Source organism: Salvelinus fontinalis, chromosome 25 (genome assembly GCF_029448725.1).
Source record: "Salvelinus fontinalis isolate EN_2023a chromosome 25, ASM2944872v1, whole genome shotgun sequence".
NCBI lineage: Eukaryota > Metazoa > Chordata > Actinopteri > Salmoniformes > Salmonidae > Salvelinus > Salvelinus fontinalis.
In genome coordinates, this window is record NC_074689.1 from 22,232,716 (window position 1) to 22,256,811 (window position 24,096).

A 24,096-nucleotide genomic window follows, 5' to 3' on the forward strand; every position below is an offset into this window, starting at 1 on the left:
AAGATAGAGGTAGAGTATGATGGTGATTGAGAGGGCTTCTGAGTTAAAGGAAACAAATGTGTAGACTAGTGAAGGTAATAAAGGGAATGGGAAGTTAATTGGAAAGTAAGAATTTAGGATTTGACTTGTTTGGACTGATTAAGATTGACCAAAGTGAAAGGCCAGCATCCTGGGGTTGCCTCTTCACTGTTGACGTTGAGACTGGTGTTTTGCGGGTACTATTTAATGAAGATGCCAGTTGAGGACTTGTGAGGCGTCTTGGCATTCTCTCAACCAGCTTCATGAGGTAGACACCTGGAATGCATTTCAATTAACAGGTGTGAAATTTCTTTCCTTCTTAATGCGTTTGAGCTAATCAGTTGTGTTGTGACAAGGTAGGCTTGGTTTATAGAAGATAGCTCTATTTGGTAAAAGACCAAGTCCATATTATTTCAAGAACAGCTGAAATAAGCAAAGTGAAATGGCAGTCCATCATTATATCAAGAAATGAAGGTCAGTGAATCCAGAAAATGTCAAGAACTTTGAAAGTTTCTTCAAGTGCAGTCGCAAAAACCATTAAGCTCTATGATGAAACTGGCTCTCATGAGGACTGCCACAGGCAAGGAAGACCCAGAGTTACCTCTGCTGCAGAGGACAAGTTCATTTGAGTTACCAGCCTCAGAAATTGCAGCCCAAATAAATGCTTCACAGAGTTCAAGAAACAGACATCTCAAGAGCAACTGTTCAGAGGAGACTGCGTGAATCAGGCCTTCATGGTCGAATTGCTGCAAAGAAACCACTACTAAAGGACACCAATAATAAGAAGAGACTTGCTTAGGCCAAGAAACATAAGCAATGGACATCAGTGGAAATCTGTCCTTTGGTCTGATGAGTCAAAATTTCAGATTTTTGGTTCCAACTGCCGTGTCTTTGTGAGACGCAGAGTAGGTGGACGGATGATCTCCACGTGTGTGGTTCCCACCGTGAAGCATGGAGGAGGAGGTGTGATGGTGTTTTGCTGGTGACACGGTCAGTCACCAGCATGGCTACCACAGCATTCTGCAGCAATACACCGTTCCATCTGGTTTGCGCTTAGTGGGACTATCATTTGTTTTTCAACAAGACAATGACCCAAAACACACCTCCAGGTTGTGTAAGGGCTATTTGACCAAGAAGGAGAGTGATAGAGTGCTGTATCAGATGACCTGGCCTCCACAATCACCCGACCTAAACCCAATTGAGATGGTTTGGGATGAGTTAGACCGCAGACCGAAGGAAAAGCAGCCAACAAGTGCTCAGCATATGTGGGAACTCCTTCAAGACTGTTGGAAAAGCATTCCTCATGAAGCTGGTTGAGAGAATGTCAAGAGTGTGGAAACTTGCCATCAAGGCAAAGGGTGGCTACTTTGAAGAATCTCAAAATATATTTAGATTGTTTAACACTTTTTTTGTTACTACATGATTCCATGTGTTATTTCATTGTTTTGATGTCTTCACTATTATTATACAATGTAGAAAACTGTACAAATAAAGAAAAACCCTTGAATGAGTAGGTGAGTCCAAACTTTTGACTGGTACTCTATATATGTTCAGCTATTCAAAAGGTTATCGCTGCCATTTGGCTGCCCAATAAACCATCATCCAAAATGCCAAGATCGTCACAGCCCTGAGAACTCCTCTCTCTTCCTTTTCTAAACCTATTTGAACTTAATATAACTAGTAGGTCTCTGACATTAATGTTGATCTGACTCTGTTCAGCACGGGCCTAGTCTGTGTCTGTGGTGTGTTTATGTACTCACATGGGGGGAGACCGTGTTGATCATGGGGGCTGTGACAGTGAAGGGACTGGGAGGAGCTAGGGAGGCCATCGGCTGTTGCAACTCAGAGTTAGCTCCACTCATAGGAGCAGGTCCCACCCCTGACGACACGTCACAACTGGAGAACGCACCTACAAGGAGAGACATCACCGTCATCAACATAACTTTTATTATCATCCTTTTTCATAATCATGAAATTAAACTCATCTTTATTGTCTCGTGTTTATATGAGTTGTGTGCAGTACAGTAGTGAGTGTGTGTATGGTACCATGAACGAGTGGGCTGAACCAAATCAACAATAAACACATTCTCACACATGCACCCTGTACACCAGGGCAACTAGATTCAGCCGCAGGCTGGTTTTTGTCAGAGTAGATAGTTAGGGGGCCGGAACAAAATTGTAATAATTTGTACACTGCAAATTGATCACAACTTAGGTAAAAAAGTGACTGCCTTTGAAAATAAATAATTTCATACCTAAAGTAGATTGAGACAATCAGTCTATTTTTATGCGTGTGAATACATAGGATAGGATAAAGCAATCCTTCTGACCCCCCCCCCCCCCTTAAAAGATTTAGATGCACTATTGTAAAGTGGCTGTTCCACTGGATGTCATAAGGTGAATGCACCAATTTGTAAGTCGCTCTGGATAAGAGCGTCTGCTAAATGACTTAAATGTAAATGGGAACAGATTTCCTAAATAAAAAATTTGGCCCACCGGCGCCTGTTGCCGACCCCTGCTGTACACAAACACACAACTACATATTAAAAACACACAGTGGATGGAGGCCTGTCCTGCCACTGACCCAGAATAACAAGCAGAAATCTGATGACTCACACATTGTTCTATCACACACATACACACAGCTTTTCATACTGGGGGAAAGGGGGGGAAGCTCCATTCATATTCATGTACCTCCCCCATCACATGCCCTCTATCTGTTAAGTTGTTGCTGCTGCTGTTTTACTGATTTCACACACACACACACACACACACACACACACACACACACACACACACACACACACACACACACACACACACACACACACACACACACACACCCTTAACCGGTATAAACTCTGCCCCTGCCCCTTCGTGACCCCTAGGGAGGAGTGAGAGGCCCACCTCACCCTACAAAGGGCTGAATGGCTGTGGGCAGCACATATTCACTAGAGGAACAAGAGTGCTTTGTGCATGAGAGTGCAAGATGGAGAACGAAGGAAAACGAGAGATCATGTACTGCAGAAACTCCAAGACTGCTCCTCAGGTCATACAAACACAATAGAACACATCTCCTAACCTACACAATATTGTTGACAAGACAATCCACAATTACCAGATATTATTGTTAAAATCAGACAAAACTGACTAAATTATGCTACTTAATCTGATGCCATCATAAATTATATACAAATCTAACATTAGTAATAAGCCAGTGTTGTAATTAAAAATGGGGTAGAGATTGCTACCCTTACCCTTTTGCTACGCCTAGCCTACATATATCCATATCCCAAAGCTAGCCTCCATTTACCACTGGGCCAATACATCAACGGTGGGGTTACATTTATCATGTCAACACAGGAACACATGTAGTGAATATGCTTTTATGGACCCTAGTTAATCATCAACAACACAGAATAAAGGATGGATGGGTGTGTGTTCACGTTTTACTATACTTGTGAGTATACACAAGTAGGCTCCTTAACAGCTTCTACCCCCAAGCCATAAGACTGCTGAACAATTAATCAAATGTCCACCGGACTATCTACATTGACCCCCACATTGAATTTGTACACTGCTGCTACTCGCTGTTTATTATCTATGCATAGTCACTTTACCCATACCTACATGTAGAAATTACCTCGACTAACCTGTACCCCGCACATTGACTCGGTACCGGTACCCTCTGTATTAAGTCTCGTTATTGTGATTTTATTGTGTTACTTTTGATATTTTTTACTTTAGTCTACTTAGTAAATATTTTCTTAACTCTTCTTGAACTGAACTGTTGGTTAAGGGCTTGTAAGTAAGCATTTCACAGTAAGGTCTAAACTTGTTGTATTTGGCGCATGTGACAAATAAAGTTTGATTTGATTTGAGTAACAGAATTCCTCACAAGAATAGTAAAGCAACTATTTTGCCGGTCCTCACTTGTTAAAAAACAATTTTAGGCTATGGGCTAGGTTAAGGAGTTAGGGTTAAGGAGAGCAGTTCTCACAAGTATTGTAAGACATAGCTCTGTGTGAGTGTGGACCAGCCCCATTAGCTCAGCTGCATTGGCGTAGGACTGTCCAATCGGGAATCAATCAAAGTGATCAATAAGGATTTACCAACATCACCCTTCCTCACCCCCTTCATATATCCCCCCTGGAAACCCCTCAAGCCAGGGACCCACCACGTCTCAGCCTTCAATAACATGTGTGTGCGTGTCAGGGTTTGCGCTAGGAAAATACAGCGCCGGACAACGTGAGAAATTTACCGGACCCATATGCATTGGGTACATAACCCATTAGGGCTTCCACCCACGGTGATCAGAATGACAGAAATCACATGTAGATTATGAAAATGCATCTTAACAGAACATGCAACACATGTAATGAAGCAGCCAATAAAACATCATTTTCAAACATTTGCCAAAAATGCACCTGGGAAAAGTCCATTCTAAATAGCGCACCCGGGGAAAAATCCATTCTGAATAGCGCACCTGGGAAAACGGCATTCTGAATAACGCACCTGGGAATACGGCATTCTGAATAGCGCACCTGGGAAAAACGACATTCTGAATAGCGCACCTGGGAAAAACGGCATTCTGAATAGCGCACCTGGGAAAAACGGCATTCTGAATAGCGCACCTGGGAAAAACGGCATTCTGAATAGCGCACCTGGGAAAAACGGCATTCTGAATAGAGCACCTGGGAAAACGGCATTCTGAATAGCGCACCTGGGAAAACGGCATTCTGAAATGCGCACCTGGGAAAAACGGCATTCTGAATAGAGCACCTGGGAAAACGGCATTCTGAATAGCGCACCTGGGAAAACGGCATTCTGAAATGCGCACCTGGGAAAACGGCATTCTTAATAGCGCACCTGGGAAAACGGCATTCTTAATAGCGCACCTGGGAAAACGGCATTCTTAATAGCGCACCTGGGAAAACGGCATTCTGAATAGAGCACCTGGGAAAACGGCATTCTGAATAGCGCACCTGGGAAAACGGCATTCTGAAATGCGCACCTGGGAAAACGGCATTCTTAATAGCGCACCTGGGAAAACGGCATTCTTAATAGCGCACCTGGGAAAACGGCATTCTTAATAGCGCACCTGGGAAAACGGCATTCTGAATAGCGCACCTGGGAAAACGGCATTCTGAATAGCCCACCTGGGAAAAACGGCATTCTGAATAGCGCACCTGGGAAAACGGCATTCTGAATAGCGCACCTGGGAAAACGGCATTCTGAATAGCGCACCTGGGAAAACGGCATTCTGAATAGCGCACCTGGGAAAAACGCCATTCTGAATAGCGCACCTGGGAAAACGGCATTCTGAATAGCGCACCTGGGAAAACGGCATTCTGAATAGCGCACCTGGGAAAACGGCATTCTGAATAGCGCACCTGGGAAAACGGCATTCTGAATAGCGCACCTGGGAAAACACACCCTTCTAAACAGTACACCTGATAGAAGTTCCATATATGACAGAGATGAACATTTGTGTTAGAAACTTAGAAAGAGGAGGAACCCAAAGATGCAACAACTAGGACGGGTTGCTAATATGACTAGGATTCTGCCCGTGGCTTCTGGACAACAAAAGAAAGTTGATATCAGGGCATACAATTAACACCCGCCAAAATCGGGTAGATTTAGCCATTGGCGGGAAAGAATGTCTATTTCACCAGTCCCTTTAGCGCATGGTCAACTTGCAGGGCCCTACAGTGCGAGCATTTCATTCGCAAATAAAAATTGTCAAAAGTCAAGCATAAGCACATTAGAGTTAGAAAAATACTGCAGTAGCTTTATTTCTGCTGTTTTGTTTCATAGCTGCTAATTGCACAAATAAATTATAATCCTATGTCCCACCTCGCGCAACAACACTGCCTGGCAGGGGAGCTGAGCTCACTGAGTGAAGTGCTGATGAATTCATTTTTGGAGGCGCTGTGCACAGGCATAAAAGTTGGTCTAATTTGACTTTGTCCTCATGTTTCTTGGCTATTTACATTGTTTTGTTCACAAGCTCGGATGTTTTTCAAAATGTTAGTTTGAGTTTGCTGCTTCAACTGATAGCGAAGAGACGCCCTAGTCAGATCCCAAATCTCTCACATATCGCCCTGTTACCACGGTAACCTCCCACCCTTAAAGGGGCAGTTGAACATTTTGGCTCTGATATTTTGATTAAAAGACTGAGGTCACAAAAAAATGTAAATGAAGTTCAACAATATACCACATTACTTCCTACTAATACATGTCTTGTTATAGAAACATTACAAAGCATGGTCATCTGTTTTATTTATTAATTGTTTTGTTAAAAGTAATTATGGCAAAAAAATATTTGGGCTGGTAGATTTTTTTAATCTACCTGCCACAGTGACTGGTGGACCAAAAAGTACATTTTAGGCCCTGGTTGATGAAAACAAATAGAACAGGAGAGAAATAGTGGTCCAATAGGGAAGTAAACGGAAATACATATGCCAAAATTATATAATTACTCCTGTCTATACAGAAAGAAAGAAAATACTTCAAAATACTTCACCAGAAAGCATAACAGCCTGAGAGGAATCAAGGATCATTAGTTTCTTTTAAATTATTGAGTTGCGACTAAGTGAAAAGCATAAAACGTGTGAAGGTAATGTGTCTTGAGTATAATTTAAAATGTTGAGACAAGAAGGGGAAGGGAAGGGTGTGTCAAATATATAGGCGAGTCTCTCCAGAATGGCTCAGCTGTCTCCCGCCAATTCGTGCACATTCATTGTTTCATTTTATTTTTATTTACATCAATTCCCCTTTACATGTCACTAGTAATAAATGTAACGTTAATTCCCATTATTTGGTTACATAAATTTCTGTTAATGCCTGTATTAGTGAGCCATTTACCTTTCTCATTCTCGGAGTGGAACGCTGTTTGCAGAGTTCACAACCTGCTACACTTATGAGAAACAAGTTTGTTTATTTCATAACAATCATTTACGAGATTTGTCAATTTTTTCATGCCTAATGTGAGAAATTAGCATGTGTGTTTTCTCTGTGCTGATAATGTTGAATGAGTGCTAGCGTCTGAGCACTGGCCTCGCGGTCTATCATATGGTGAAGGCTGGTGAGCTCGCAATAGTAGACAACTTTTGAGATTTATTTTAATTTCTATGATTAACCACGTGACAATGATTTTGAGAAACTAAAACATTATTGAAATGAAACTGTTCCACGACAATGCGCATATAAAAATCATAACTGGCACAAAGAACAGTGGAAATGGTAGGAACAATTTTAAGCTTCCCCAACATGAAACTCACGTGATGCCTATGAATAACTGCCTCCACGTTTCCATGGTCGGAGTTTGCCTGTAGGCTACTAGATAAATACAAGGATCAACTTTGATAGTCCGTGTAGCCATTTTGTTATCTATTTAGCAGTCTTATGGCTTGGGGATAGAAACTGTTCAGGAGCCTGTTGTGTCAGACTTGATCCACCGGTACCACATTCCTTGCGGAAGAAAAGAGAATAGTCTATAGCTTCGGTGGCTGGAGTCCTTAACAATTTTCCGGGCCTTCCTTTCACACCACCTGATAGAGGTCCTGGATTGCAGGGAGCTCGGCCCAGTGATGTACTTGACTGTCTGCATCACCCTCTGTAGCGCCATGTGATCGAAGGCGGTGCTGTTGCCATACCAAGCAGTGATGCAGCTAGTCGAAATGCTCTCAATGGTGCAGCTGCAGAACCTTTGAGGATTTGAGGCCCCATGCCAAACTTGTTCAACCTTCTGAGAGGGAAGAGGCGCTGTCACGCCTTCTTCACAACTGTGCGTGTGAACCATTTTCACTACTTAGTGATTTGGACCCAGGAGAACTTGAAGCTATCGACCCACTACACTGCAGCCCCATCGATGTGGATGGGGGCTTGCATGCCCCCCGTTTCCTGTAGTCTACGGTCAACTCCTTGATCTTACTGTCGTTGAGGGTGAACAGGGAGTACAGGAGCGGACAAAGCACAAATACCCCTGTGGGACAATGAGAGGTTTAAAATGACTGAATATGTCTGCCAGATCATCCAGTCCTCTGGTTTCGGTGAGGGCCCTCATCGCACGGTATGGTGTTATTGTTGAAGCGTGCATAAAATGTGTAGAGTTTGTCTGGTAGAGAGGGTCTGGGTATTCTTTTGTAATCCGTAATGGACTGTAGCCCCTGCCACATGGGATGGGCTTCGGAGCCTGCGTAAATATGACTCCACTTTATTCCTATATTGTCCTTTTGCCCATTTGATGACTCTGCAGAGGTCGTAGCCAACTTCCTGTACTTGTTCCTTTTCTCAGTAGTTGCATCAGGGTTGTCTGTGATGGCCCAGTGTGCGGTAGCCCTGTCCTTTACCGTAGCACCAACCTCGGTCTTAATCCAGGGCTTTTGATTGGAGAAGCAGCGAACCTTCACAGTAGGGACAACGTCACCGATGCATTTCCTTATGAAGCCGGTGACGGAGGTGGTTAGCACGTCGATGTTATCAGGGGAGTCTTGGAACATATTCCAATCAGAGCTAGCAAACCGACCCGCCGCATAATCTCTGATTAATTTCTTAATGGCACGAGTCACAGGTGCTTCCCGTTTGAGCTTCTGCCTGTAAACAGGAAGCAGGAGTACGGAGTCATGATATGATTTTCAGAATGGTGGAAAAGGTAGGCCCTTCTTTGCTTGCTTGAGAGGCAAAGGAGACTTGTTGATGGAAGTTTGGAAATGAGTTTAAATGATGACAAACTAAAATCGGCGTCAATATTACCACTGCGCTCGAGTCATTACACCAATTGTTGTTGATGAAGAGGCCCGCGCCTCCCCTTCCTCTACTGTCCTGTCCACTCGGTGAATGGAGAATCCATCCAATTGGATAGCCATTGTCCAAAACCCATGCTTCAGAAAAGCAGAGAATATTGCAGTTTAGAGAGTCCCGTTGTTAGCAAATCCGCGTTCGAACGTTATCCATCTTACTATCAAGTGACCAATAGAATGGAGGGAAGAGGTGGCCGGTTTTCCCTTCGCCTTAATCCTGGCAGGATTCCCCCTTTCTTGCCACAAATGCCAGTGTTTCCTCTTGGATACCCAGAAAATTGGGTCGGAATTACAGAAAGAGCCCAGGGCAGATGAGTCAAAGTCGGAATTGGGGTAACTGCTGATCTTATGTTCAAAAGTTCCTGTTAGTTATAAGAAATTATAGAAGATACATTTTGTGAATATAAAGTACAAATAAACGCCAAAATAATCACCAAATAGCAAAGATGGGTCAGAGCTTGCGGTTTCAATTACCAGTTGAGAAATAAAAATAGCTATTTTTAAATCATGCACCAAACCGTTTTTTAACGCGATTGCATTTAGAATGGTTGTGCAATGAATGGGTTTATAAAAGCATATGTTTTACTCCAGCAACAATCATCTGATAAGCTGCAGTAGAAATCCAGCTCAAAATTGGCTCTGTATGCTGTGCGTGTGATAATTGTTTTGGAAAAATAAAATGCATGATGACTAACGAAAATACACAGGCCAATTTAATTCCACAAAATTATACACATTAATAACTTCTTACGGCTGAGATCACGTTAACGGGATCGACTTGACAATAGCCAGTGAAAGTGCAGGGTGCCAAATTCAAACAACAGAAATCTCATAATTAAAATTCCTCAAACATACAAGTATTTTACACCATTTTAAAGATAAACTTGTTAAACCCACCACAGAGTCCGATTTCAAAAAGGCTTTACGACGAAAGCACACCATCTGATTACGTTAGGTCAGTACCTAGTCACAGAAAAACACAACCATTTTTCCAGCCAAAGAGAGGAGTCACAAAAAGCAGAAAGAGATAAAATGAATCACTAACCTTTGATGATCTTCATAGTCATAGGACTTCATGTTACACAATACATGTATGTTTTGTTCGATAAAGTTCATATTTATATCCCAAAATCTTAGTTTGTATTGCCGTGTTATGTTCAGTAATGTTTTGCCTCCAAAACATCCTGTGATTTTGCAGAGAGCCACATCAAATTACAGAAAAACTCATAATAAACATTGATAAAAGATACAAGTGTTTTACATGGAACTTTAGATAAACTTCTCCTTAATGCAACCACTGTGTCAGACTTCAAAAAAACTTTGTGGAAAAAGCACACCATGCAATAATCTGAGTACGGCACTCAGACACAAAAACAAGCCATACAGGTACCCGCCATGTTGTGGAGTCAACAGAAGTCAGAAATAGCATTATAAATATTCACTTACCTTTGATGATTTTCATTAGAATGCACTCCCAGGAATCCCAGTTCCACAATAAATGTTTGTTTTGTTCGATAAAGTCCATAATTTATGTCCAAAAACCTCCTTTTTGTTTGCGCGTTTAGTTCAAAAATCCAAATTCATGACGCGCAGGCCAGACGAAAAGTAAAACAATTCCATTACAGTTCGTAGAAACATGTCAAACGATGTATAGAATCAATCTTTAGGATGTTTTTAACATAAATCTTCAATAATGTTTCAACCAGAGAATTCCGAAGTGTGCCTGAGTGAGCTCGTGGCACTCTGCCAGACCTCTGACTCAATCAGCTCTCATTCCCTCATCCTTCACAGTAGAAGCCTGAAACAAGGTTCTAAAGACTATTGACATCTAGTGGAATCCTTAGGAAGTGCAATATGACCCCATAGACACTGTATATTGGATAGGCAATGACTTGAAAAACAACAAACCTTAGATTTCCCACTTCCTGGTTGGATTTTTTTCTCAAGTTTTTGCCTGCCATATGACTTTGTTATACTCTCAGATATCATTCAAACAGTTTTAGAAACTTCAGAGTGTTTTCTATCCAAATCTACTACTAATATGCATATCTTAGCTTCTGGGCCTGAGTAGCAGGCAGTTTACTCTGGGCACCTTATTCATCCAAGCTACTCAAAACTGCCCCCAGCCATAAGAAGTTAACCTATAGACCGATAAGCATGATGGTGAAATGTATTAGCATCGACTGGTATTTCCATTTTTTTTCTTCCGGTCATTTTGGCCGCAGCAGTTCTACTTAACGGCGTACATTTGTTTTGCCAGCTAATGGAAACCCTGGTGTGTGTGTGGTTGTCTCCAGTCATCAGGTCTCTCCAGGAGAAATGTATGCAGGTTTAGAGAGGGTTAACCTTTTACGGGGGCAGCCCGACACCGGTACACTTACGACAACATCCAGCTCAAAGTGCAGGGCGCGAAATTCAAAATCTATTTTTTTTTTTTTATATATTTAACTTTCACACATTAACAAGTCCAAGACACCAGATGAAAGGTGCACATCTTGTGAATCAAGCCAACATGTCCGATTTTTAAAATGTTTTACAGGGAAGACAAAATATGTAAATCTATTAGCTAACCACGTTAGCAAAAGACACAACTTTTCTAACTCCATCAGTTTCTTACTCCATCAGGTGCTATCACAAATTCGACCAAATAAAGATATAAATAGCCACTAACCAAGAAACAAATTCATCAGATGACAGTCTGATAACATATTTATTGTATAGCATATGTTTTGTTCGAAAAATGTGCATATTTCATGTATAAACCATAGTTTACATTTCAGCTACAATCCAAAATTGCACCGAAAGCAGCCATAATATTTACAGACACCAACGTCAAATAGCTAATTACTCATCATAAAACATTTCTGAAAAATACATAGTCTGCAGCAATTGAAAGACAGGCATCTTGTGATTCCAAACAATATTTCCGATTTATTAAATGTTTTACAGCGAAAACAAAATGTATCGCTATATTAGCGTAGCACAATAGACAGACACAATTGGGCGCCCACGGCCAGTTCACATGCACGACAGATATATGAAATAACATCATAAAATGGGTCTTACTTTTGCTGATCTTTCATCAGAATGTTGAAGAAGGTGTCCTCTGTCCAGATGAGTCGTTGTTTCGATTCAGAATGGCAAATTTCCCTCTTCAATTAGCATTGGCACTAGCCGAGTGGCATAAATTTCTCCAACGTAAACACAGTCAGAGGACGGAACACGGCAAAACTCCCGAATAAAGTTTCAATAATCTGATTAAACTATATTGAATAAACATACATTACGATGATATGGTCACATGTATCAACAAAAATTCGAGCCGGAGATGTTAGCCGTTCGTTACAAAGGCAAAACAGAAGTCAATCCCACTTCCTTCAGAGTACCGGAAGTGGACGGTCACGTCAAAGAAAGTTTTTTTTCCACCACAGAACAAGATGAGCACAAAAATTTCTTCTCTGACATCCTCTTTACACCAACAGGAAGGCGTATAGAGTGTCAGCAGACTCCTAAGTGTCAAGACCATGTATAGGCATCAAGTTGAAAAGAGCATCGATTTCTGACATTTCACTTCCTGGTCAGGAAAAGTGCTGCCGAAGGACTTCTGTTTCACTCAGAGAAATAATTCCAACTGTTTTAGAAACTAGAAAGTGTTTTCTATCCAAAAATAATAATAATATTCATATTGTACGAGCAAGATTTGAGTAGGAGGCCGTTTGAAATGGGCACGATTTCACTGGCTACTCAACACTTTGCCTTGCAGCCATAAGAAGTTTTAAGCAAGGGAGAAATACTACTACACTGATCCGCAGCAAACATCAGATCAGACGGCTGGAGTCCTGCCTGTACTGCAAAACATGAAGACCACTTTAACCCAAGCTGCCCTCCCGATGACATTAACCAGCACTGATTAACCTCAACCCACACACACCCTCTGTACTATCAAACATTAACTCAGCCCAAATCTAACCCCCATTTCACCTCCATCCATCAAACACTCACGTTCACACACACAATCATTGAATTAAAACAAAAAGAGAGTATGCCTATAGTGAGAAGCCTTCAAGGCAGGGTTCCAGACTGACCACTAAGCCACATTTTGAGACCCTGTGACTTGGCTGTGCAATTTTTAAAAATGTATTGGTCGCATCGGTGCGGGCTTCACATTCATTCACCTCACTCAAAACGTCCTAATTTTTAGGAGAAAAAAATAATGATTTGGTCACACAGTGAAGTACATCACCCTCATGATTCCTGTAATGAAAGAGTCTTCCTGACTGTCCCTGTCTCGCTGGGGACTGCTGCTGTGTTGAGTGAGCCACTCTCTCCTTTCCCGGGAGGAAGAAGTGTTCTGATTGTATAACATTTTTTCATCCAATTGCTGGGAACACACAGCTATCTTGTTGTCACAGATGGAGAGAGGATATTCTCAGTTTCTGTAGATATACTTTTTATTTCTCAACTCTCAAATATGAGCTCAATAGCAACTAATCAAAACAAATTTGATTTGTTACATTATTTGTAAAAAAACAGGTGTAGGCTAACAGTGAAATACTTACTAGCGGGCCTTTCCCAACAATGCAGAGTAAAAAGAGAAATAACACGAGGAACAAATACAATAAATAATGATAACATGGCTATATACACACACACACACACACAGAGTACCAGTACCGAGTCCATGTGCAGGGGTTCAAGGTAATTGAGCTAGATATGTACATATAGGTAGGGATAGTGACTAGGTAACGGGATAGATAATAAACAGTTACAGCAGCGTATGTAACAAGTCAAAAGAGTTAGTGCAAAAAAGGGTCAAATGCAGATCGTTAAATAGTTAACCAATAGCTACCCGGACTAACTATGTAGCAGTTTTATGGCTTGGGGGTAGAAACGGTTCAAGGTCCTGTTGGTTCCTAACTTGGTGCATTGGTACTGCTTACAGTGCAGTAGCAGAGAGAACAGTCTATGACTTGGGTGGCTATAATCTTTGACAATTTTTAGGGCCCTTCTCTGACACCGCCTGGTTTAGAGGTCCTGGATGTCAGGGAGCTCAGCCCCAGTGATGTACTGAGCCGTAGGCACAACCCTCTGTAGCGCCTTGTGGTCGGATGCCAAGCAGCTGCCATAACAAGTGGTGATGCAGCCAGTCAAGATGCTCTCAGTTGTGCAGCTGTAGAACTTTTTGAGGATCTGAGGGTCCATGACAAATCTTTTCAGCCTCCAGAGGGGGAAAAGGCGTTGTCGTGCCCTCTTCGCGACTGTGTTGGTGTGTGTGTGGACCATGATCATTCCTTAGTGATGGTGAAACCGATGATCCTAAAGCTCTCGACCTGTTCCACTACCGCCCCGTCGATGTGGATGAGGGCGCGATCGGCCCTCTGTTTCCTTTAGTCCTCAATCAGCTCCTTTGTCTTGTTGACGCTGAGGGAGAGGTTGTTGTCCAGGCAGTCTCTGACCTCCTCACTGTAGGCAGTCTCATCGTCGTCGGTGATCAGGCCTAACTCTGTTACGTCGTCTGCAAACTAAATGGTGTTGGAGTAGTGTGAGGCCACACAGTCGTGGGTGAACAGGGAGTACAGGAAAGGACTAAGCACGCACCCGAGGGTCCCCCGTGTTGAGGGTTAGCGTGATAGATGCGTTGTTGCCTTCCCTCACCACCTGCAGGCGGCCCATCAGGAGGTCCAGGATACAGTTGCAGAGGAAAGATGTTTAATCCCAGGGTCCTTAGCTTAGTGATGAGCTTGGAGGGCACTATGGTGTTGAACGCTGAACTGTAGTTAATAAACCACATTCTCACATAGGTGTTCCTTTTGTCCAGGAGGGAAAGGGCAGTATGGAGTGCAATAGAGATTGTGTCATCTGTGGATCTGTTGGGGCATTATGTCAAGGTTACCTTGGCGTTCTTGACCACAGGGACTATGGTGGTCTGCTTGAAACATATGGGTATTACAGACTGGGTCAGGGAGAGGTTGAAAATGTCAGTGAAGACTGGTCAGCGCATACTCAGAGTATGCGTCCTGGTAATCCTTCTTGTGAATGTTAACCTGCTTAAAAGGCGTTACTCACATCTGCTACGCAGAGCGTGATCACACAGTCGTCTAGAACAGCTGCTGCTCTCATGCATGGTTGAGTGTTGCTAGCCTCCAAGCAAGCATAGAAGGTATGTACCTCGTCTGGTAGGCTTGTGTCACTGAAAACCTTGCGAATGGGTTTCCTTTTGTAATCCGTGATTGTTTGCAAGCCCTGCCATATCCGACGAGTGTCAGAGCTGGTGTGTAGGATTTGATCTTGGTCCAGTATTGACGCTTTGCCTGTTTGATGGTTCGCCGGAAGGCATAGCTGGATTTCTTATAAACTGTGATATAGGAAGCACACATAATGCGCATTGCATAGGCCTCATTGGGCGGTAGGCTACAACTGCAACGTTATTTTTGGACATTAAAATGTACTGTTATATTAATACATGGCTACTATCAATCAATGTGTATTATCTTTAGAGTTAGTTTCCACTTATTTAGGCGATGAATTACCCCCAAATAAAGTAGCCTACGATATTATGGCACAAAAAGATGCAGGCAAATTCACCTTTATTGAAATTGTATTTATTTTCAAGTTTAAATTATTATTTTTTGTATATCTGAAGCCCTATTTTAACAGTAAAATATAACAATAGTACAGTCTACTCAAAATGCATTACAATCACTGGATTAGGTTGCACATTAAAATACTTTGAATCACAACATCATAAGATGATGAAACAACTTATTTCTTCAATACCATCATAGTAGACTATTACATGTTTTAATAAAGCACTGTGAATTTACTTTTGTAAATTACATTTTACATTTGTTTTATTATTATTATTGTACATCATTGTTATTATTGTAGGCCTATTTATTAATCCAAACCAAGTCTTTAAATATGAAAAATGTGTTGTTTCATTCCGTTGAGACATTTGTTGGCTACATTAAGCTTGATGTCTTTTTAATTGTGTGCTCCGTATTTAGTTTAAGATGGCTTATAAGTAGGCCGTTGTAAAATAAATAAATAAATATCCTTAGCCTATTGCGGTCATTTGTTGAGTATGGTAGGCACTATCCTTTCTTGGCAATTGCTGCAATATAGCCTGTCCAAAACTTTTGAGAAGGCTTAAACCGGTTCACAAGTGTTTTGTTCATTCTCTTGAGCCGCCTTCTCTTGCCAAATTAAGTTACAACTGTAATGTTGTGTTTGCCGCAATGAAACATGCTGCTTGTATTTTCCCTATAAACAATATCTTGACTTACACTATATAGTGCATTCAGAAAGTATTCAGACCCCTTGACCTTTTCCACATTTTGTTACGTTACAGCCTTATTCTAAAATTTACGAAATTGTTTCCCCCCCCCTCATCAATCTACACACAATACATCACAGTGACAAAGAAAAAACAGGTTTAGACATTTTGGCTAATTTATTAATAAAATTAACTGAAACAATCACATTTACATAAGTATTCATAACTTTACTCAGTACTTTGTTGAAGCACCTTTGGCAGCGACCACAGCCCCGAGTCTTCTTTGGTATGTTGCTACAAGCTTGGCACACCTGTATTTGGGGAGTTTCTCCCATTCTTCTGTGCGGATCCTCTCAAGCTCTGTCAGGTTAGATGGGGAGCATCGTTGCACAGATTTTTTCAGGTCTCTCTAGATCGGGTTAAAGTCCGGGCTCAGGCTGGGCCACTCAAGACAACAGGTAGCCTAGTGGTTAGAGCATTGGGCCAGTAACCGAAAGGTTGTTGGATCGAATCCCCAAGCTGACAAGGTAAAAATATGTAATTCTCCCCCTGAACAACCCACTGTTCTTCGGTAGGCCGTCATTGTAAATTAGAATTTGTTAACTGACTTGCCTCATTAAATAAAAATATTAAAAAATTAATAAAAGGACATTCAGAGACTTGTCCCGAAGCCACTCCTGCGTTGTCTTGGCTGTGTGCTTAGGGTCGTTGTCCTGTTGGAAGGTGAACCTTCGCCCCAGTCTGAGGTCAGAGCAGGTTTTCATCAAGGATCTCTCTGTTCATCTTTGCCTCAATCCTGACTAGTCTCCCAATCTCTGCCGCTGAAAAACATCCCCATATCATGATGCTGCCACCACCATGCGTCACCGTAGGGATGGTGTCAGGTTTCCTCCAGGCGTGATGCTTGGCATTCATCAGCATTTCATCAGACCAGAGAATCTTGTTTCTCATGATCTGAGAGTCCTTCAGGTGCCTTTTGGCAAACTCCAAGCAGGCTGTCATGTGCCTTTTACTGAGGAGTAGCTTCCCTCTGGCCACTCCACCATAAAGGCCTGATTTGTGTAGTGCTGCAGAGATGGTTGTCCTTCTGGAAAGTTCTCCCATCTATACAGAGGAACTCTGGACCTCTGTCAGAGTGACCATCAGGTTCTTGGTCACCCCCCTGACCAAGGCCCTTCCCCGATTGCTCAGTTTGGCCATGCGGCCAGCACTAGGAAGTCTTGGGTGTTCCAAACTTTTTCCATTTAAGAATGATGGAGACCACTGTGTTCTTGGGGACTTTCAATGCTGCAAAAATGTTTTGGTACCCTCCCCCAGATCTGTGCCTCAACACAATCCTGTCTCAGAGCTCTACGAACAATTTCATTCGAGCTCATGGCTTGGTTTTTGCTCTGACATGCACTGTCAACTGCGGGACCTTATACAGACAGTTGTGTGCCTTTCCAAATCATGTCCAATCAATTGAATTTACCACAGATGGACTCCAATCAAGTTGAAGAAACATCAAGGATGATTAATGGAAACAGGATGCACCTGAGCTCAATTTCAAAGTGTCCGAATACTAATCTAAATAAGGTATTTCTGTTTATTATTTTTAGTACATTTTCAAATATTTCTAAAAACTTGTTTTCGCTTTGTCATTATTGGGTATTGTGTGCAGATTGATCAGGGGAAAAAATAATTTAATCCATTTTAGAATAAGGCTGTAAAGTAACAAAATGTGGAAAAGGGGAAGGGGTCTGAATACTTTTCCAATTCACAGTATATACAAAAGTATGTAGACACCTCTTCAAATTAATTGATTCAACTATTTAAGCCACACACGTTGCTGACAGGTGTATAAAATCAAGCACACAGCCATGAAATCTCTATAGACAACATTGGTAGTAGAATGACCTTCCTGAAAAGCTCAGTGACTTTCCAAGAAGTGAGTTCATCAAATTTCTGCCTTGCTAGAGCTGCCCTGGTCAACTAAGTGTTGTTATTAACTAAGTGCTGTTATTGTGAAGTGGAAACATCTTGGAGCAACAACAGCTCAGTCGCAAAGTGGTAAGCCACAAAAGCTCACAGAACAGGACCGCCAAGTGCTGAAGCGCGTAGCGGGCAAAAATCATCTGACCTCGGTTGCAACACTCACTACCAAGTTCCAAACTGCCTCTGGAAGCAACATCAGCACAAGAACGGTTCGTCGGGATCTTCATGAAATGTGTTTACATGGCAGACCAGCTACACACAATCCTAAGATCACCATGCGCAATGCCAAGCATCGGCTGGAGTGGTGTAAAGCTCACCGCTAATGAACTCTGGATCAGTGGAAACGCGTTCTCTTGAGTGATAAATCAAGCTTCACTATCTGGCAGTCCAACAGACAAATCTGGATTTGGCAGATTCCATGAGAAGGCTATCTGCCTGAATGCATAGTGCCAACTGTAATATTTGGTGGAGGAGGAATAATGGTCTGGGGCTGTTTTTCATGGTTCAGAATAGTGCCTCTTAGTTCCAGAGAAGGAAATCTTTATGCTACAGCATGCAATGACACTCTAGACGATTCTGTGCTTCCAACTTTGTGGCAACATATTGGGGAAGGCTCTTTCCTGTTTCAGCATGACAATGCCCCCATGCACAAAGAGAGGTCCATACAGAAATGGTTTGTCGAGATTGGTGTGGAAGAACTTGACTGACCTGCACAGAGCCCTGACCTCAACCTCATCGAACACCGTTGGGATGAATTGGAACGCCTACTGCAAGCCAGGCCTAATCGCCCAACATCAGTGCCCTAGTTCACTAATGCTCTTGTGGCTGAATGGAAGCAAGTCCCCGCAGCAATGTGTCAACATCTAGTGGAAAGCCTTCCCAGAAGAGTGGAGGCTGTTATAGCAGCAAAGGGGGAGCAACTCCATATGAATTGCCCATGATTAAGGAATGAGAAGTTCAACGAGCATACTTTTGGTCAAGTAGTGTACTTTTGATATTACCCTAATAAAGTTTAAAAACTTTTGTGAAGGTTTGGTGTGATGTGGCTATTAGCCTATTATACTGCAGGCCTATGATATGAATGCAGTGGGAACATGTGCTCCAACTGACTTCGACAGTTGAACATGAGGTGAGGAAGAATGTTTTAGGCCTACCAGAGTCCTATAACAATATAATGCTCATCTTTATAAAAAATATTCTAATTGAAAATGAATGAATTTGCCTCCTGTACACCTATATCTGTATAGCAGACACAGTAGCCTATGTGACAAGTAAAGAAATGCATGTCGGTGTCGTAGCATGCCACCGGCATATCTCCATCTCTCTCTCTCTCTCTGTGGCTAGGCCTAAACTTCTCTTCCTTTATATATCTTTTTAAAAATATTAATATAATAGAGCCAATAGGCCTATGCATGCAACGCCCTGATTCATTTAATGCTCACATTTCATAGCAGCTGAACCGTGAAGTGGATAACTATTGTTTTAAGAAAGTAAAAACCAATAAAATAGGCTATACATTTTTGCATATGCTACAAATTGAAACACAAAGATGGGTTTTTGTAATTAGTTTTAAGGACACGTAAACGTCTCATTTGGCCAATATCCCTCGTTTATTGATGGCCCTGGCTGCATTGGTGGACACTGGACGGCCTAATGGGTTACGCACCCAATGCATATGGATGACCAGTAAACTTCTCAAATGTCCAATAAATTTAAATCTTCCCGGTCACTAGTCTGGCGCAGAAAACTCACACACACTCACACATTTAGCTACAGGTGAGGAAGGGAGAAGAAACATCGAGAGAGCCTATAGAACAGGAGAAGAGCCTATAGATCCGGTAGAGGTCAATGAAACACAGACAGTGGGGGTTAGGACGACGCCGGATTGGCGCACATTCAACAAATCTGACAATCTGAAATCTAACAGAGTGGATAATCATCAAATCCATCATGATTGATGAATTGTAACAGGCCCACAAAGTGGTTACTAAAGTCTGACTTGGATATACTTGCCAATTTACGCTGCATAACATTTAGAAGTTGTTCCTTTTCAAGTTTAGAAGTGACCGCTAAAAGCTAACTCCTGCTCGTATAAGCTGGTAGCATAGCTAGCATACAGACATCAGTGGTGTAGTCAAAGTCGTTTCTAACTGTAATGAAGTTGATTGGTGACGATGACATGAACATGTTTTGGGGTTGAAATCCATACAAGCATTATACTACGATTTTTACCATAACATACTGTGAAATACACATAAACAATAGCCTGAATGTGGGCTAATTTTGCTGGGGATTTACATTGTTTGGTTTGAGATCTTTATCACATCTACAGAACAGGAGAGAGCCTACAGAACAGGAGAGAGCCTACAGAACAGGAGAGACGGAAAGAGAGAAAGAGATAAGCTGTAAAGAGGAATGAAAAAGGACATGGTAGAAAAATAGAGAATAAAGAAGGTGAGAGAAAGAATAAGGGAAACAAATATGGTGATTATGAGGGATAGAGAAGAAAGAGAGAAGGATGCTAAGAGACATTTCCTGCAGCAGAAGGGAACTCCAAAGCATTGACTCAGTTGCCAAGCAACAGAACACAAGATGAAACGCACTTCAGTGTGTGTGTGCTGGTTTGTTTCACACACACACACACACACACACACACACACACACACACACACACACACACACACACACACACACACACACACACACACACACACACACACACACACACACACACGAGTAGTGTAGTCCAGCAGGGTTCATAGCACTCTAACCCTCCTCTCTTCTCTAACAGTCTAATACAAGAGCTACTAATTGCCTGTTCAACCCTCCTCCCCTCCCCTCCCCTCCCCCTCTCCCTTCCATCTATCCTCTCATGTGCTTTTCTGTTCCCTCCCCTTTAACCCCACCTTCTCTCCAGCGCTGAAGCTCAATACTCTCCAGTGAATTCCTCTCATCCTTTCCTTTCCTCAGCTGCTTTAGGCAGCTCTCTATTTAGTCCACAGTTATCAGTCTCCACCATAACATTACACAGCTGCTGACACAAAACACTGATAGAATTAGTAATGAAAGACAGTAAGGTAAGTGTGTGTGTGTGTCCTACCGGTGCCAGAGGGAGAAGAGGTGACTCCGTGACATGGCAGACTGCCGTTCCTCAGTAGGGAAGGAGAATTCTGGATCCCAACGCTAACACCAACACCCAGCAGACCTCCTCTCTCTCCTACTCTCTCTCCTCCACCTCCTCCGGGCCGGCATGGCAGAGTGCTGGTAGAGGAGGGGGACGGCGAGGCGGATGAGGTGGAGCAGAGAGAAGAGGAGGGGAGAGGTAGCGGTGCTGTGTGGTGCTCAGGTCCGTCTGTAGCCTTGCCGTCCGGAACGCTGAAGCAGGGTCCGTATCGGTTCCTCCAGTTTCCTCTCTTCTTCTTCACCCCTTCTTCTCCTCCTTCCCCCATACTTGAGCCAGCAGAGGAAGAGGAGGATGATGAGGGGCGTTTGTAGCCGGCTGTGGAAGCAACGTTCCCCGTCGGCTCGCTGTGAGAGTTCTCGTACAGTTTACCGCCAGCTACGCCACCAGGAAGTGACATCATTGATCCGAAGGTGCTGAGCGAAGCCATGCCCTCCGAGGCCGTGACCTCACTGGGCTTCACTAGGCAACGGCTGAATGGGGGCGAAGAAAAGGAGTCCCCACCTCCGGAGCGTAGCAACGGATCAGAGAAGCCCAGGAAGTCAGATGTGGGAGGAGTCAAGGTGGAAGACGTCTTATTGGACAGCAGGAGAGCTGTGAGAGAGAGAGGAGAAGCTGTTTGGAGACTAAAACACACACAAGCTAGGTTTCCAGCCAATTGGCGACAGATTTTCATGCGAATATTCTAAAATATGCATACAGAAAATATGCATATTTTCCCACCAGTGGTGTTTCCAAACAGAATCAATGCGTGATGACAGTTATTTTTCGCTTAAGTTTTCATGTTCAGAATAAACATAGAAAAGTTCAATGTGTTTGCATCACATTTTCAACTCTACCGATAGTTTTGTCACAAAAACTGTTGAGTGAAATAGCAAATGTGCCTACTCTGGCACGTGCGATCTAATTAACAACAGTTTGCAGATACAGTGCGGGTAGGCTAGTGTACATGATGACTATTTACAGGTCAAACAGCAGTCAAGCATGGATCATCATGTTACCAGAATAAGACTCTCAATATTTATCAGAAAGGAGCATCACCAACACCGTGCACTTTCACCACCCTGTAAAGTTCATCTTTTATTTAATCTGTAGCCTAATAAACTGCATGCTTTCCTGGGTCGTAGGAGGACCATACGCCCTATCGTTGCATGACTCCAAGTTTACTTCCATATGATGGTTATTATATCAATATTTGTGCATAAAGGTGTTTACCGTCATTTCTCACATTTATTTTACCCCCACAAAAAGACCCCACCATGTTGAACAAACAAATGATCTGTCGGCATTTATAAAATGACACCGAAAATTTCTGTATCCATCACAGCTGTAGTTATTTTTATGACTTTACTCAAATAAAAACTGAGGAAGGAAAGGTGGTTACACACACACACACAGATATGATAGTTATTATTTGCTTTCTTTCCCTCAGTCTCCTGGACTGTGACACTGTTTCCCCACTAGATGCCACTTACAACACGTCAGACCTCCAGACTTGACCCCTCGAGGCTGACATACACGCGCTGCCACAGGGGGCCGGGTTCAAGGGACACTCATGGCATCTGAACCCTTTAGTGTGTGTGCGTGGCGGAGCACACAGATTACAGCAGCCAGGGTCTAGCCAGGGAGACTTATCTTGGCCATACGCTAACTAACTCTGGCACTCTGGACAACATCCAACAACTGTCAGACACAGGCACGTCACAAACACGCGGACGTAAACAGTGCATCAATCTCACCTTGATGAAAGGTTCCAGTGGAGGAGGCGGCAGTGGAGGAGGTTGCCGTAGTGACCACAGCAGAGGGGAGGGACTTCCCAGGTGTGAGGGACTTGCGTCCGCGCTGAACACCAACTCCTTGGCTAATGCTCTTCTTGCCCTGTTTGACCTCCGACCCCGGTTTGCCTTCTGACCCTGTGGGGGGGCTGTCCTTTAAACCCCCGGAGTGCACCGGCACTTCCTGGAAGTTGGCGGTGGTGAAACGGGCAGCGCTGTCATCCAATCGCTTTTGAGAGGAGGCGGGCATAGCGGAGACTCCCCCACCACTGCTGCTGCTACTGTTGTAACTCTGAGAGAGGGATGAGGAGAGGAGAGAACAGAAGAGACGAGAGGAGGAAGGGGAGTATGAGAGGTCAGTCCTGCATAATGCCTAACAGAGCTAGTCAATGTTCATTTGACATTAAACCCACAGAGTGAGACGGAGAAAGAAAGAGAGGGAGGAGAGGAGTGAGCCCACCTTGTCTGAGGCAAGCATGAGAGTTGAAGCGAGGGAAGGGGAGAGCTCTAGAGTCTTCTTGTGTTTGGGTTTGTGTCTCTCCCTCTCTTTGTGTTTCTGAGGAGAGAGAGAAGGAATGGATGAGCGTTACGGAAGGACAAGAAAGCGGAGGATTAGACAGATGAGTGTCTGGGTTGCTCTGGTCCCAAACCTTTGGCACTGCTTCTGAAAGAGAAAATGAGAGCGAAAGAGAAGAGAAAGAGAAAACTGATCTTCAATTCACAGCCCCAGTCTGAGGTGAAAGGATAGTTATACTGCAGTGCTTAAGACAGAAAAAAAGAGATTAAAATCTACAGACACTTGGTTTTCTGTCTTCTTGGTGAGAGATTCTACCCAACCAGATCCATGGTCTAAACACCTTAGAACTCAATTTACACCCTTAGCTACACACACCCTCACTCCTCTCACCCCACAGGGCCACACCACTGGCAGGTGTGAAAATATGCAGTGATCCTGTGAGACAACATGAGACTTAACATGCTACCGACAGACAGCACCATGACAACCATCGACCCTGGCCCCAGCATCCCTCCATCTTTCCCCTTTTCTCTCCACCAACCCTCTCTCTA

The 24,096-nt window shown here is 43.0% G+C and overlaps 1 protein-coding gene across 3 annotated transcripts in view; it reads right to left on the reverse strand.

The window, feature by feature from the left end:
- LOC129822991 (protein AF-10-like) overlaps positions 1-24,096 on the reverse strand; it is an 82,746-nt gene that overhangs the window by 24,243 nt on the left and 34,407 nt on the right. For all 3 annotated transcript variants that reach the window (XM_055881629.1, XM_055881630.1, XM_055881631.1), the window contains 4 exons: positions 23,489-23,584; positions 22,993-23,320; positions 21,173-21,847; positions 1,779-1,927 (listed from right to left, as the gene is read on the reverse strand). In XM_055881629.1, the coding sequence (XP_055737604.1) occupies positions 1,779-1,927; positions 21,173-21,847; positions 22,993-23,320; positions 23,489-23,584 (1,248 nt within the window). The remainder of the gene's footprint in view (positions 1-1,778; positions 1,928-21,172; positions 21,848-22,992; positions 23,321-23,488; positions 23,585-24,096) is intronic.